This window comes from Tursiops truncatus, chromosome 3 (assembly GCF_011762595.2).
Source record: "Tursiops truncatus isolate mTurTru1 chromosome 3, mTurTru1.mat.Y, whole genome shotgun sequence".
Classification (NCBI taxonomy): domain Eukaryota; kingdom Metazoa; phylum Chordata; class Mammalia; order Artiodactyla; family Delphinidae; genus Tursiops; species Tursiops truncatus.
In genome coordinates this window covers 146,776,315-146,792,599 of record NC_047036.1, presented here as the reverse complement: position 1 = coordinate 146,792,599, position 16,285 = coordinate 146,776,315, and the positions used below count along the sequence as shown (strand labels likewise).

The 16,285-nt window shown below is 40.9% G+C and overlaps 1 protein-coding gene across 8 annotated transcripts in view; it reads left to right on the top strand.

The window, feature by feature from the left end:
* Positions 1 to 16,285, top strand: part of FBXW11 (F-box and WD repeat domain containing 11) — a 132,121-nt gene that overhangs the window by 79,991 nt on the left and 35,845 nt on the right. For 5 of the 8 annotated variants that reach the window (XM_019945895.3, XM_019945871.3, XM_019945904.3 and 2 more), the window contains 2 exons: positions 6,494 to 6,556; positions 10,191 to 10,416. In XM_019945895.3, coding sequence (XP_019801454.1) covers positions 6,494 to 6,556; positions 10,191 to 10,416 — 289 coding nt within the window. The remainder of the gene's footprint in view (positions 1 to 6,493; positions 6,557 to 10,190; positions 10,417 to 16,285) is intronic. The other 3 variants (XM_019945916.3, XM_019945883.2, XM_073802795.1) reach the window with 1 other exon arrangement.

Here is a 16,285-nt window from a genome sequence, read left to right as displayed (position 1 = left end):
ATGTTTTGCTTATTGCTTTTAGCCTTTCTATGTGTTTTTTGTTATGCTTATTACCCTTGTGGGCAGGGGAATGCCCGGATTCAATTTTGCTTTTTATTTAAAAAGTGCTGGTTACAGCCCATTAAATTGATTTCATAGGCTACAACCAGCAGTTGGAAAACACCTGAGCTGTATTTTTCTGTATAGAAAGTACATTGATTTCTGAGTAGAACAGACCTAGATCTGATCCAGTTACTTATTTCTCTGGTCCTCAATTTCTTCTGTAAAATTGGAATGTCTACTTACATAGTTTTTCTGAAGATTAAAAGACAGTGTGTGCCTACTGTATAGCACAGGGAACTGTATTCAATATCCTGTGATAAATCATAATGGAAAAGAATATGAAAAAGAATGCATATATATATAACTGAATCACTTTGCTGTACAGCAGAAATTAACACAACATTGTAAGTCAACTGTACTTCAATAAAATAAATTTTTTTAAATGTTAAGAAAAAGACAATATGTGAAACAAGCCTAGTACAGAGACTAAAGTTATGTAATAACATTTTGCACAATGTATCTGTTACCCTTAATTTCTTTTTTTTTTTTTTTTCTTTTTGCGGTACGCGGGCCTCTCACTGTTGTGGCCTCTCCCGCGTCCCCTGCATCCGCAGGCGGACTCGCAACCACTGCGCCACCAGGGAAGCCCTATCCTTAATTTCTTAAATCCAAACATTTAAAAACGCAAGAGAAAAGGGCAAAATGCCCGCATGTTTTCTAGATCCTTTGTAAGGTTTTTGTTTTTGTTTTTGCTTCCTCTCAGGAGTAAAGATGTTTTTGATATGAAAACCTTACATTGTATAAGCATTTCTCATCATGAAAGCCAAAATGCAGAATTTGTAGGATTTTTAAAGTAGGAAATTGATTCCTCTTACATAACTCTTCAAGTAGGGAATTTTCCAAGTGAAATATATTCTGTGTTAGTTGGTGGCACCTACTGGCAAAGATATATCACTGCTTAGAGCCTGCTGTGCTTTTATACAAACTAACCCCATATAACAGACTGGGAAAGATGATGGGAAATAGGAGAGGAATATATTGTGTTTACCAAAGTGGGCATTTCCTTGGCCCTCCCTGCCCACCGCCCCCCCGCAAAGTATTTGTCCAGTGAATTGGGAGGAGGAAGGAATCATGCCATGCTATTGCCCTAGTCCTGTGTTTGCCAGTATGTGCTGAGCTCTTATTAAGAGAATGTGAAAGGGGGGTGGCCATATCCAACAAACTTGGGAAAGCTAGGTTAAACTAACCTAGCCTGATTTTTAAATTATGAGATGTTACAGAGCCTTTAGTATCTTAGTGAAGTATATCATAACCTCTGGGAGTGGAGTTGGGGGAACACTCATGCAGTGCACCACATTTGTCAAACTCAGACCTCAGAACCCTTTTTTCTCTGAACATCTCTTGTGTTACCTGGAATACTCTTTGGAAATTATCCTCTGATCAGGGTAGCTTGAGAGCATCATTTTCCCTTCGGCATCTTCTCCTGAAGGCTTTATAAGAGAAGGAACAGGCATTAGATTCTCATGGTATTTGGTAGTTCTGAAATATCACATATTGGGATGGAGTCTGTCATGACGGTATCAGTGCAATTTCCTTAGGATGGTGGTACTACATGGACCACATCATTTTGCCATAGCAGTGATTTTAAAGCAGACACATACATAAAAATTACCTGGAGAACTTTAAATTAAAGCAAAGCAAAACACGTATACCTAGGCTCCATCCACCCTGGCCACCTATTTGGTCAGACATGCTTTGCTATTTTATTACATTTGGGACACCTTTGAGATCTAATGAAAGCTCTGGATCTTCTTTCTGGAGGACTGTATACACACGAACTTTTGTATATGACTTCATGATATTTATCACCCTCATTCACACCCCCAAGCCCATGGATCTCTAGTAAAGAACTCCTTATATCAAGTTTTCCTGGATAGGCATTGAATGGCAAGCAGGATTTACCCCAGAATTGAGATAACTATGTACTCTATGAATTACTTGACCATGGTACGGTCAGGCTATATTTGAAGAAATCACATACTGTCACAGGGGTTAAAGGAAAAGAAGCCTGAAGAGAAAGAAAGGCCAGGTCTGAGATGGTGGTGATTTTTAGTATATTTTCCTAAGGAAGCGAGTTTAGGAGCTCACACCCCTAGAGCAGTGGCTCTCAAGTGGAGGGGGCAGTTTTGTTGCCCCGAGCCCCCAATCCCCACCCCTGACATTTGGCAATCTGGAGACATTTTTGGTTATCACAGTTAGGGCAGGGGAGGGGGTTGCTACTGGCAACTAGCAGGGAAAAGCCAGGGATGCTGCCTGACATCCTACGTTGTACAGGACAGCCACGCTCCCCCCGCCCCCGCACCACGGAATTAATCTGGCCCCAAATGTCACTAGTACTAAGGTTGATCTGCCCTAGAGTCTAGCTGCTGCTTCCTAGACTGTATCTTCCATTGGTAGTAGGAAGGTCTGCGTTTTTTGTTTGTTTGCATGTGATGTAGGTGTAGGATGAAAGAGATGATGATGAGAAGGGTAGGAAGTGATTAAGCCAGGTTGGTATTTCAAAGAACTTTCCTTTCCCAGAAGTGTTGGAGACTTAAAAGAGGATCTCACCTCTCAGATTGGCTTACCTCATGGTTTCATCTGAGAGCTTGGATGTAGGAAACCACCTTCCTTTTCTCCTGGAAGGAAGACTCATTGTTTTTTCTTACCTCTCCCTTGAACTTGTGACCTTTTGTCTATTAAACCTTTAAGGAATAAAAGTCAAAATGATTATTTATTTATTTATTTTTGGCTGCGCTGGGTCTTCGTTGCTGTGTGCAGGCTTTTCTCTAGTTGGGGCGAGCGGGGGCTACTCTTCATTGTGATGCATGGGCTTCTCATTGCAGTGGCTTCTTTTGTTGTGGAGCACGGGGCTCTAGGTGCACGGGCCTTAGTAGTTGTGGACTGTGGGCTTCAGTAGTTGTGGCTCACGGGCTCTAGAGCGCAGGCTCACTAGTTGTGGTGCACGGGCTTAGTTGTACCACGACATGTGGGATCTTCCGAGACCAGGGCTCAAACCCGTGTCCCCTGCATTGGCAGGTGGGTTCTCAAGCACTGCACCACCAGGGAAGCCCAGTCAAAGTGACTAAAAATAAAAACCTGTGGCTCTTAGAATTTTTGATGCTTGCCACCCATTCTTATCCCCACATAAGATAATGAGGAATAGGAGAGGTATATATTGTGTTTACCAAAAGTGGGCATTTCCTTTGTCTCTCAGCAGTATTCATGTAGTGAAGTGGGAGGAGGAAGGAATCGTGCCATGCTACTGCCCTAGTCCACTGTTTGCCAGTGTGCTGAGCTCTTATTGAGAGAGTGTAGAAGGGGGGTTGGCCATACCCAACAAATTAGGGATAGCTGTTAAACTAATCTAACCTGATTTTTAAAATTATAAGATGTCAGAGCCTTTAGTATCTTTACGAAGTGCATTGTGGGGTGTGTTTGTGTAGGAAAGGAAGAAGGGCGGCGGGGGAGAGCACACACGTGAGCATGCAGCATTTGTCAAACTTAATTAGACCCCAGGACCCTTTTTCCTCTGAGCATCTCTTGTGTCACCTGGATTACTCTTTGGAAATGATCCTCTGATCAGTGTAGCTGGAGGGCAGCTTTTTCCCTTTGGCATCTTTTCCTGAAGGCTTTATAAGAGAAATTGAAAAAAAAATGTATTCCAGCCCCCACAGGGCTCTATTAAATACAGTTTTACTAAATTGTATGTCTTTATCCACTTTCATCAAGCCTTAAGAGAATAGTTGCTATTTTTATCAGAGGGGTTGTTTTCTTTTCAGCTATGTAAATAAACACCATTTCTCTGTTTTGGAATGAAAGGAAGAATTAAATTTTCTTACTGGAAAGACGGTTGTTTCTTGTGTAGTCCGCAGGAACTTCTGACGTTTTTATGTTTCCTGCCTGAGTGAGGAAAGTATTGAGGTAGGTTACGTCAGAATAGCTCTGGTGGATTCAGACTCCTGTGTTTTAAAACTTTGGAGTTCAAAACCCTTTGCACATATACCTCCTTCACACATTTCCTGGGCTGCCTGGAGACGAGGGAGCGGGAACTTACTTCCCATCTCTCTTCCATTTGGCACGCTCACCTCCATGTTCCCAGCCATTCTTTCTTCTTGCCACTCTCTCAGAACCCAGGACATTGTGATATTGCAAGGATGCCTTTGTAACTACCAGTCAGATCCAGGTGATATACTGAGTCACTGTTCCCACTTTGTTCATTCCCCTAAGGAAACTGTCAGCTTTATTAATCCCTAAGTCCTTCAAGATAGCAGTAAAAGGAAAATTTGAGGGAGGAGTACTACTTGTGTTTCCCTATTCTTCATCCCCCCTTTCCCATTCAGGATCATTTATTGCTGCCACCACTTTAGACCTGCTTTGGACACTTGGACACACTTCCTTCCTCTCTGGCTCATGGTTGACTTTAACATATGGAGCCCTGCCCTCCTGCCCCCCTTCCCCATCGCAGACCTCGGTGTTATGCGGCTTATAAGGTTTTATCAAGGAAGCCAGTGGGTTTTCCCTATTAGGCAACCATCTGGAGCCTTTCTGTCAAAGTCTGAAGTTAGAAAAGCATGAGAATAGATAACACCTGGGGGAAAGTAGTATCTTCAAAGCAGGGCATAAACAGAGTTTATGAATACCCACTATACACCAAGCACTGTGCTGGTAGTCTCAATCCCCACAACTTTGTGTGGTTTGTATTTGTCCATGGGTAGAACAACTTGCTCAGGATCTCTCTGTCTCTCTCTCCCGCTCCCTCTCTCTCCCTCTCCCTCTCTCTCCCTCTCCCTCTGTCTCCCTCTCTCTCTCTCTCTCTCTCTCACGCGCGCGTGTGCGCGCACACACACACACACACAGAGTGACCGACCAAATCTGGATTCCAACTTCTCTCTTTGGTTTCAAAGCCTTTGGCTTTTCTACTACATCATTCTACATCTCTTTTTTTTTTAATTTTATTTTATTCATTTATTTAATTTTTGGCTGCCTTGGGTCTTTGCTGCTGTACGTGGGTTTTTTCTCTAGTTGCTGAGAGCAGGGGCTACTCTTTGTTGCGGTGTGCAGGCTTCTCATTGCGGTGGCTTCTCTAGTTGTGGAGCACAGGCTCTAGGTGCGTGGGCTTCAGTAGTTGTGGCTCGCAGGCTCTAGAGCGCAGGCTCAGTAGTTGCGGCGCATGGGCTTAGTTGCTCCGCGGCATGTGGGACCTTCCTGGACCAGGGCTCGAACCCGTGTCCCCTGCATTGGCAGGCAGATTCTTAACCACTGTGCCACTAGGGAAGCCCTCATTCTACATCTCTTATCAGAGCCTGCTGTGAGACCTGCAGAGCACTAGTGTCCAGTGGTGATTCTTCTGCCACCACCTACGTTGGGTATTTTCAAATGGAGTGTTTGGAAATACTGTATGTGCCCAAACATTTTACAACTTGACGACATAAAGGAAAAACGGAAAATTTGAGAGGTAGGCTTATTCCCTATAGGCAGTAAACAAGCTCTTGTAAACACTGATAAATAGATCTATAGGATCTTTTCGACTAATACTACAGGACAAATGTTATAGTTTAAATTTTGTACCCCAATCTTGGAATTTTAGGCTTGGGAAGGAATCTTAGAGAGACTGCTATCCATAAATGAGTTGTTATTCCTTTCAGAACACAACTCTCCCACTTCCCCTTCTCATTAAGTTTCCATTTAGCTATTAGGTAGGAGCTTCAAAAGGGAAAATCCAATCATGTATAATCTCCAGTTAATGGGCATCTATTGAGCGACTAGGTCACCAGAAAGAATACACAGTGCCTCTTTGTGCAGTAAACACAAAAATCAAAAGCTAATGCATTCCCAAGGCAAGCCAGATTGTTGCTGGCTAACAGCATCCTCCTCTTAAGGGAAAAGGTTGGGGCACCCACCATGCTTGCTAGGGGAGATTGCAAAGCCATTCCAGGAAAACAAGGCCATCAAGGGAGGAAAGAGAAAGGCAGGGGGGCTTCCAGGGCTTTGTCACTTCTAATTGCTGATGGCTGGGGTGGGCTACTGAGTAGCAGACATTCTAGTAAATGTTTTGTGTAATCATCAGGAACTTAGTGGGTCTCTGGGCCTTCTTTCTTCAGGTTAAAAGAATAACGGGGATGATTGAGGTAGAGCTTCAGCCCCACTCCCATAATTTAGCCTGTTTTCTAAGTACACCCAACCTTCATAAAGACTTTATGCTTACTTTTGTCCAACCACTAACTAATGATTGATCAAAGATGAAAACACCCCTGTTGACCCAAAATGGCATGTGTTAGCCACAAGCCAAACAGCTCTTGGGTTGGTGTTGGTACACTCCAGTTTGGGTTTTCAAAACTATATTTTGGTGTAGTTATTTAGAATTTGCAAAACTCGGCATAATTCAAATAACCTGTTTTTCCCCCCTTAGAACACTTCAGTTATGGAGGATCAAAATGAAGATGAGTCCCCAAAGAAAAATACTCTTTGGCAGGTAGGAATGACGGCGCACAGATAAGATAGCAATTGACTTACTGTAGATAAGATGCTCCCTCAGCTCCTGTCCTCAGTGAAACTAAGAGCCAAGTACTTTTGTTTTCTTTTGTGCAATTCTGCTAGTTTCAGGATCTACCCTGGGACTTCCCTGGCGGTCCAGTGGTTAAGACTTCACCTTCCAATGCAGGGGGTGGGGGTTCGATCCCTGGTTGGGGAACTAAGAGCCCACATGCCTCAGGGCCAAAAAACCAAGACATAAAACAGAAGCAATATTGTAACTAATTCAATGAAGACTTTTTAAATGGTCCACATAAGAAAAAAAAAAAAAGAATTCACCCTAATTTATCTTCTGTTCCTTAGGGAAGTGTCATTATGAATAGTAAAGAATTTAGGAATTCTCACCAAGATTCTGAAGTTGGCTGCAGCCCAAAATATTCCGTCTCTGGGGCCACTGTCTAAGCCAAAGATGGACAGTGGTGGTGTCCTTTGTCACCAGAATGGCACCATGCCGCATACCAGTGTATGCACCGACCTTTTCTCCCAACCGTCACCCTTCTCCCCCATTTCCTATTTGTTTGCCTTTTCCTTTTAAATTCAGTTTCCTTCTCTCCTACCTCTATTTTAGTTTTCCAGTTTTCCTTCCAATCCCCCAGTTTTTTTGTAAGGCGCGGGATGGAGAGCATATAAAGTTTCATGATTTCGTGTTTTCATCGACCATTATGGTACACATAATTTTTCCCTTCATGAAGATACAAATAAAGGCAAAACAAATCTAAATCTGAAGAGAATAATGATAAAAAAAAGTTCTCTGGGTTCACTTGTTTTGAATCAAAGGAGTTAGCAAGAATAAAGTGTCCCCAACAAATTTATGATGAAAAGAAACAAAGCAGTGCAATTCCAGGAAGATCTTTCTAGGCCAAGCGGGTGGTTAGAAATAGAAATGGAAAATGTGCTGTAGAATTGGGCACATACTGTTATTTTAGGGGGAACTGTGTGCAGACTGACTGCTGTTCCCTCCACGTCTGGTATTTTGCAACAGGATTCTCTTTAATTTACTATTGCTTTTCAATTCACAGTGGTTCTTAACACTTTAGCTTTCAGTTTTTTGTTTTTTTTTTCATCTGCCTTTCAGTCAACTAGTTAATGGTATACCGATGCTCTAAGGGGGCTAGATGGTTAGGAAAGGAACCCTTCTGTAAATGAAATAATAACCCTTTTGCTTATCAAGTGAGATAATGGGTGTGAAAGTATTTTATAAACAATAAAGCAGTACACAAATGCAAGTTGTTACCATAATTATATTTAACCTGTTATGAAAGCAATTATTTTGGCAAGTATTATGAAAAAAATATAGAAAGAAAAGGGGAAGGAAAAATATGTAGCTTTCTCTCTCAAGATTAGGCACTTTTAACATTTTCATTTATATTCTTTACTTTTTCTTGGCGTGTTTCCCTTCACACAAATTATTGTGATCATATGCTATATAAAATTCTTTTGTCCCTAATACTATTTCATAAACATGTTCTCTTGTTATTAAAATCTTACTTTATAAACCTAATTCTAATGGCTGCATCGTAGTACTTTGTGTAGATGTATTATATAATTCACTTTAACCAGTTGCCTGTAACTGGGTAGTTTTTTCTGAATTTTATTATAACATTATGGTGAACATCCTTGTGCTTAGAAGTAGCAAAGGTGCTCCTTATGCTAGCTGATATTCACCACAGCAAAGAATGTTTACTTCGTCTGACTGTTCTTAATGCTGATGTTTTGGTTCTGTTTGATATGAATGTTTTACTACAAGCAACATCAAAAATCTCTGTTCAATGCTGCCCCCTGGTGGTGCCCGGTGTCAATGAGCTCTCCCTCACCCAAATTATAAGGGAAAAAACGTTCTCAGACAAGGAAGTGGTAAGATAAGTGAGGTGGGAGATTAATGCCTTCCAGGTTTATACCTCTAAATGTCGATATAAGAACTCACTTCAGATATGAAGGATTTTTAAGATTTTACCAAGGAAGGCCAAAGACTCCTTTGGATATTTACAAAGGACGTCTTCTTTCTGGGATGGGTTCAGTTCACTTTAAGTTAGGGGATATACTGATAAAAAAAGCTCTTCATTCTTCCCATGTAAGACTTCTGAAATAAGCTCCTAATGGAATTAATGAATGTTTGTGATGCAACTCTTCAGTTTTCAAAATTCTCTTATATGTTATTCTTTCTAGTGTTACACATGAAGGGGCATTCAGAATAGTGATGGACAGATGACTTGGCAAATGTTTGACGAAAGTATTGAGGTTCTTTTGTTTGTAAACAGGGAAATTACTGAGCCTCATAATATCAGTAGCAGTTGTGGTTCAGTCTAGGGATTTAGATTTTTTTGGATATTGTTGTCCAGATGCAGTGCATGTAGTTTCAGTGTTTTTGTTTGTTTGTTTTGTTTTTTTGGCTGTGTTGGGTCTTCGTTGCTGTGCGCGGGCTTTCTCTAGTTGTGGTCAGCGGGGGCTACTCTTTGTTGCGGTGTGCAGGCTTCTCATTGCGGTGGCTTCTCCTGTTGCGGAGCACAGGCTCTAGGCGTGTGAGCTCAGTAGTTGTGGCGCACGGGCTTAGTTGCTCCGCGGCATGTGAGATCTTCCCGGACCAGGGCTCGAACCCGTGTCCCCTGCATTGGCAGGCGGATTCTCCACCACTGTGCCACCAGGGAAGCCCTAGTTTCAGTTTTTAAAAAGTATACTGATTTTATGTAAGGACCATGTAGATTTGATGAGAGATGCAACTATTTAGTATAGGAGTCTGTGGGATATCCGTAAACCAACTAAATAAGATGAGGAACTTTTCAGGTATATGTGGTTTACGTTGGGTCACTTTCTGAGTAGGTGATTGAAAGAGACAGTGAAAGTCTGTAAACTATTTTGTCAGCAGTTAGCAGCCCTGGAAATAATACGGAGGAGATTGAAACTGTTAGGTAAAATGAAGCTTTTTAGATTGAATTGCTCTCTGATTTCTCCGTTACATAGACGAGTAGTTTTCAGAGTGAGGTCCCTGAAGTGCAGTCTCTAGACCAGCAGCATCAGCATCACTTGGGGACTTGTTGGAAGTGCTCAGGCTCTACTCCAGACCTGTAGGATCAGAACCTCCGCGGTGGGCCCAGCAGTCTGTGTGTTAACAAGCTCTTTTGTTATTCTGATGCATGCACAAGTGTGAGAACTATTTGCATAGATGAATATAGCTTTACCTTCCAACTTTGAGGAAGGAAAACAAACCATCAATAATCAATCAGTTGCCACTTTGCCAAGTTGAACAGTTTTTCTAAGATGGTCTTCTCCAACCTTAGTTAGTTAACTGATAACAGCACGATTTTGGAATAAGCATTGGAGAATGATGATTTAAGACACCATTTAGCTTTAGATAGAACTCTAACTTTATCATTACTTTAGTGACTAATTCGAGTACATGGGCCCTGAATGCTTTTTTAATTATTTCCTGAATTAATTAATAAAGGAATGAGTTTGGCTTTAGGGTAAAACTGGCATTTTAAGAATAAATACACAGGGCAAAAAAATGTTTCTGATGATATGCTCTTAAGATTTATTTTCCTTGTCAAACTAATTACTTTTTTGTTTTTCTAAAATAGATAAGTAATGGAACATCATCAGTGATCGTCTCCAGAAAGAGGCCATCAGAAGGAAACTATCAAAAAGAAAAAGACTTGTGTATTAAATATTTTGACCAGTGGTCTGAATCAGATCAAGTGGAATTTGTGGAACACCTTATTTCACGAATGTGTCATTACCAGCATGGACATATTAACTCTTACCTGAAGCCCATGTTGCAGCGGGACTTTATTACCGCTTTACCAGGTAACCATGCTTGTCTTTTAAAAAGCTGAGAAGTGGAAGAATGCCCAGCCCAAGAGCCTAGACGGAGCCGAGTAGGTGTTTGTGAAATGAATGAATGAGTACAGCGTGAGACAGCATTTCTTTGGGACACATACTGTACTTTAATATGTGGTACTTGAAGAGCAGCTATAATTTAGCATCTATCTAGGAACTGTAGGCAGTTTCTGTGATTACTAGTGTTGATCATTGGTCAATACTGTTGCTACATTAGTGAATTAATGCTGTACTTTTTATTTTGATGTGGTGTCTATAGAATCTGCATTTTGCCTTTATAAGTATTTTTTTTTAATATGGGACAATTTTTCCTACAGTGTTTGGGAAGTGTCCCCAAATTTAAGATGTTCATTTATATCTGAAGTAACACTTAGGTAATGGCAGAAAAGTATTGGGGAAATTGATAGCATGTCTTACTACATTTCTTAAAACTTATTTCTGCATCCTCTCCCTCACTATCCTACCCCTGCATGAGTGTGTTCTTCTCTCCCTTTTCTCTTTCTCTGTCTCTCCCTCCTCACCCCCTAGTTAAGTTTACTTTGGTTTAAAAGAAAAAAAAGACTACTTTTACAACAGTTTTAGGTTCACAGCAAAATTGGGCAGAAAGTACAGATTCCATATCCTACCCCCCACCCGCAACAGCTCCCAGCACAGCCTCCCTGCTATCAACATCCTACACTACAGTGGTACATTTGTTACAATACATGAACCTACACTGACACATCACTATCACTCAAAGTACATACTTCAAGGTTCACTCTTGGTGTTGTACATTCTGTGGCTTTTGACAAATGTATAGTGACATGTATCTACCATTATAGTGTCACACAGAACAGTTTCACTGCTCTAAAAACCCGCTGTGCTCTGCCTGTTCATCCCCCTTTGATTTTTTTTTTAAAATTTATTTATTTATTTATTTTTGGCTGCGTTGGGTCTTTGTTGCTGCGCGTGGGCTGTCTCTAGTTGCGGTGAGCGGGAGCTGCTCTTCATTGCGGTGCACGGGCTTCTCATTGCGGTGGCTTCTCTTGTTGCGGAGCACAGGCTCTAGGTGCGTGGGCTTCAGTAGTTGTGACACATGAGCTCAGCAGTTGTGGTTCGCGGGCTCTAGAGCGCAGGCTCAGTAATTATGGCACACGGGCTTAGTTTCTCCATGGCATGTGGGATCTTCCCAGACCAGGGATTGAACCTGTGTACCCTGCATTGGCAGGCGGATTCTTAACCACTGCGCCACCGGGGAAGTCCCCCTCTTTGATTTTTGGTCACTCGTTAATTCTTTTCTGTGTTCTTTTTTAAATTTTTTATTTTAAGTTTGTCTAGGTAAGATAGAGAGATTTCACTCTTGAAGAGAATGTGAGACTGTTGGCCAGAACATTCTCCTCTAACGTGGTCAGGGTAACCTGGAGGTTATAGCTGCTGTGCCAGGGTATGCCTTAGAAATAGCCAGGGATAAACCAGTAGCATTGCCACCAGCCCTACCCTTTTTTCAGAGCTTCTGGATGGCTCCTCAAAGAGCAGCTTCTCTCTTAGCCTGTCTGTGATTTACAGTGCATCACAACTCCATAGTCTTAAGTATTTCCACAGTAGACAGGACCTGGGTTCATGCCTCAGGCCTGAAACCTGGGGCTGCAAAGTGACATGCCAGCCTCTGATTCCTAATCCCTCTTCTAGAACTTATAAGTTTACTTTCTACAAAGGGAGTGTTTTAGGGATATTTGAGAGTTAGCTTAGAAAATTTTGCCCCTACTGTTCTTTTTATGCTGAAATGTAGCATTATTTTCCTCATTTCTTGAATTAGTATTTCTAGAAAAGCAAAACATGAACCCTCTTTTTCTAGAATCATAGTATTTAATTGCTGAAGGGGATCTTAGCCGTCAGCTAGTGCTGTTCCTCATTGGGTAGATTATGAAGCCAGGGATCAGAGAATTGGGTGAAATGCCTAAGATCATACATGTTGGTTATTGTGATTTTGCAGGTGATGGTGGGGGTTGGTGCAAAAGCTAGTACAAAAGCTGAAATCACTTCCAGTTAAGATTACTCTGGACAGTGCCTTAAACTGGCCTCAAGTATACATGGTTTACACCCCAATTCAGTAACATTTACTTTTAATTATAAGAGAGAGAGTGGGAGAGAAGAGCTATGCTTCTAATTGCATGAGAGAGAGAATTATAGGTGAATTTGAGTAAGATGAGTGCACATGTGCTGCAGCTCCTCTGTATGTGCAGCCCAGAACTCAGAACCCCCCTCATCCAAGACTTTCTACTGACTCATGCTACATTTCACACCAAGAAGAGACAGGGTAGTTTTTAAAGTTGACAGTTATACTTGTTCCTCTTAAGTGCTTTTAAATAAATGAAGCTATGCTCCCATTTTTTGAGGCAAATCCATTCTGTTTGCTTTCTGTTGTTTTGGTTTATTTTTATTTTTTCCCTATAATTTGCCTCTCAAACATTTTAGAGCACCAGGGAATTCAACTTGTATTTACAGAATATCCACGAGGTGGCACTGTTGTAGTTCTCTTGATTTGCAGAGTATAGTTCAGAGGCAGCCCCTTCTCTTGGGGAGTGTACAGAATTGGAGAAGAGACAGAACAGATGAACATGTGTTATGTATATAAATATGGTTAGTATAATTGCATACAATTCAGTTTTCATTACAGCGAATTTTAAGGCATTGTCCATATCTCTGTTAAAGTGGAATTTTGTGGTATCGAGTATTACATGAAATGAACGGACCATTGGCTGGGACATGGAAATATTTTTGTTAAAATGCTATTTGTTTTAACAGGATTTGATCTGAACATATATACATATGTCAGTATATATCATACATATGAATCTAATAGCTGGGGACAAGCTGGCCAAGTTGATTGTGTTAGTTAGTGTCTAGTAGACTTGGATTAAATCTGGCATTAGTTCCTTAGCACAGATCTTGCCTTAAGAGCATTAGGGGAGAAACAGGTCCATGTGTTTGTTCATACTTAGATTTAATAATGTGTGGAACAACTTACTAATCATTATCCTGGTTTGGTGTTTAACTTTTACTGTAGATGATCCTTAGTTTGAATTTTTACTTTGTTGAAATTGACAGTCTACTTAAGACTTCTTTTGATTGTGAAAACCATTAATTCTATAAAAACGGTCTGTAGTTTTGACTTTTTAATGCTTACTGTGAATATCGTACCTGTCAGTATAGGGAAAATGGAAAATGTTTGTGGTCTCTGGCTCCTTTTGGTTCAGTGGAAAAAGTGATAATTATGATATGCTTTTCTAAAAATCATGGTAAATGTTTAGTCTGCAATGTCAATTTCTGCAGGCTAAGTTTGTGGTTTGTAAGAACTGTTGTTAAAGGGAAAATTTATACCATTTGAAGTAGAGACAGATTGTACTTCAAGAAGGACGATAAGCATTGGTGATCTGTTTGGTGAGGTGTCTAAGCAATTAAGAATTTAAAAAACACTTACCTTCCTGGCCATGGTTTATTCTTTTGTCTCATCCTCAAGTAAGGATGATAAACCATTATGGACTGTGAATGTGACAGAGATTAGATCAGAGGTCTTGGGAGATGTGGAAGAACCAGAGTGTAGGCTTTAGGCTGGATGCAGGGCCAGAGATCCAGCATGACAGAGTGGAAAGATGATGGGTGTTGGATTTGACAGCCCCTCCATTTGAATCCAGCCCCTGCCCCTAATGGTTACGTGAGCTCACTTTTTGGATCCTCAGTTTCCTTATCTGTGTGGGAATGATAATAATACCTTATAGGATATTGTGAAGATTAAAGACATTGTATATAATATGCCTAGCATCTGGTGGGTATTCTGAGGATGTCAGTTAAAAAAAAAAAAAAAGCCCAGAGAGGCAGGAAGCACCTGCAGTACGATTTATTGCCAGGAAGTTTTAATTATTCACCCACTGATTTCCGAATTGATTCATCCTGACATCATTTAGGTAGGTGTGTGTGCCACTTTGTTGGCATAACAAAATGTTGGACTTTGTGACCTGAGCATTTGTGTCTGAATCCTTAGGTCAGTATATTCCAAGTTAAAGGCATCCACTGACAGACTTTTGCTCTCAGGAAAGAAAGTTTCTAACTTCAGATTTTACAACTAGATCTGTGACTAGGGAGGGGGAAGGGACAGCAGGGGTGGGTGGGGAAGGAAATTTCTTTGCAGCTGCTCTTTGAAATGTGTTTCTAAAATAATAAAAGTTTCTGTAATTGTATGATCTAAGCAGCTGTCTTAAAACTGGCTATAGTCAAGGGCATTGAACTGACATTACACATTTGAGTTTCATTTTGGTACAATGTTATTTACATATTGAGCTTTGAAAATTCTGCCTTTTAATTGTTTTAATTTATTATTGAAAAATTTCCAGACCTTCATCTGGTGCCTATAATTAGCAACAGCAGCACTTCTTCAGCACTATGTGTGCAGTATTCTGGACTCATTTTCTGAGGCCATAATGTGTCCTCTTATTACCTTGGGAAGGGGGGGGTGGCAGGAGATGGGGGCGTCTCAGCACCATAGAGTAAATGAGAGCCAGACATTGATACTTAAGAAAATGCTTAGCTTTAACACCTCAGAGCACTTTCTAGCTCAGGCAAATGGACCACCTTATTCAGTAACCTCTTTGTTCTGAACAGTCTTGAAACCAGAAAGTTACAAGGTCTACATGGCTCCTGGGGCTAGTTACTCCAAGGTGCCCAAAATAGAGGTTGTGTGATTCCTATTCTTCTTTAAATATTTAAGGGGTATGAGACTTACTCCAAGCTATTAGTGAGGAATTAGCGATTTGCTAGGGGAGGTGTGTCATATTTTCTCTGCAGAAAGTAACAAGGAAGGGGAATACTGCTTAGCTTCCTTGACCAGTGATATCAGGTAAAGCGATTTCTGGAAGAGGGAAGAAGAGAGACTGACATTTATCGAGTACCTGCTCTGTATCTGGCTCCTGAATAACCTCCTCTTATGAACCTTTCCAACAAGGTTAAGAAGTTCCTTCTCTATAAAATGAGGCTATTTATAGCCTATCTCAGAGGGTTTTATCATGCAGATTATACGAGATGATCCTTCTTAGGCATTTAATATCATTCCTATTTTATGGCAGACTGAGATCCAAAAAGGAAAACTGATTTGCTTCAACCCAGATTATATGGCTCTATAGCCAGTGCATTTTCCGAGAAACTAAAACATGCTGCCCCCTAGAAGGATGAAGTGAATTTAACGTATTACCAAAAGGAAATAAATCAAATCTCATAGATTTCAATGAGATGTTGCCGAATTGGACCAGTGGCATTTGAAAGAGTAGGAAGTATGTGTCTAATAATGAGCTTCTTTCTGCAGAATCTCATTGATAGCCCAGTGGTGTGAGATATTGAGGTGGCGGGAAATCAATGAGGACTAAAAGGGATATTATTGCTATGAAGCAGTAGTTCCCAGCATGTCAGAATTATCTGGTAGTAATTCTTAAGAATGTAGATTTCTGGGCCCCACCATCTAGAGGTTCTGATTCAGTGGATCAGGAGAATATTTAGGAAGCTGTTTCTGCTGCTGTTGCTTCTCAGATTAGTAACCCTAAGTGATATAACCACACAGGCTTCTGAGAACCAGCGCATAGACTACCCAGCCAGGTGGAGGGTTTGGATGCAGCTTTCCCAGTTCATATATAGACCATGGGGATGTGGCAGCCATTGAGGCCTGAAAAGACAGCTATATAATGTGTTCTTGTCTGTTCATTTCCTCTCTCAGCAGAGGATTTGAGAGGGGAGTTGGTTAGGGGTGTGTTTGTAACCAATTAGGAGGATTTGGTTAGTGATTAGGATTAACATAAACCTTGGAAAGTGA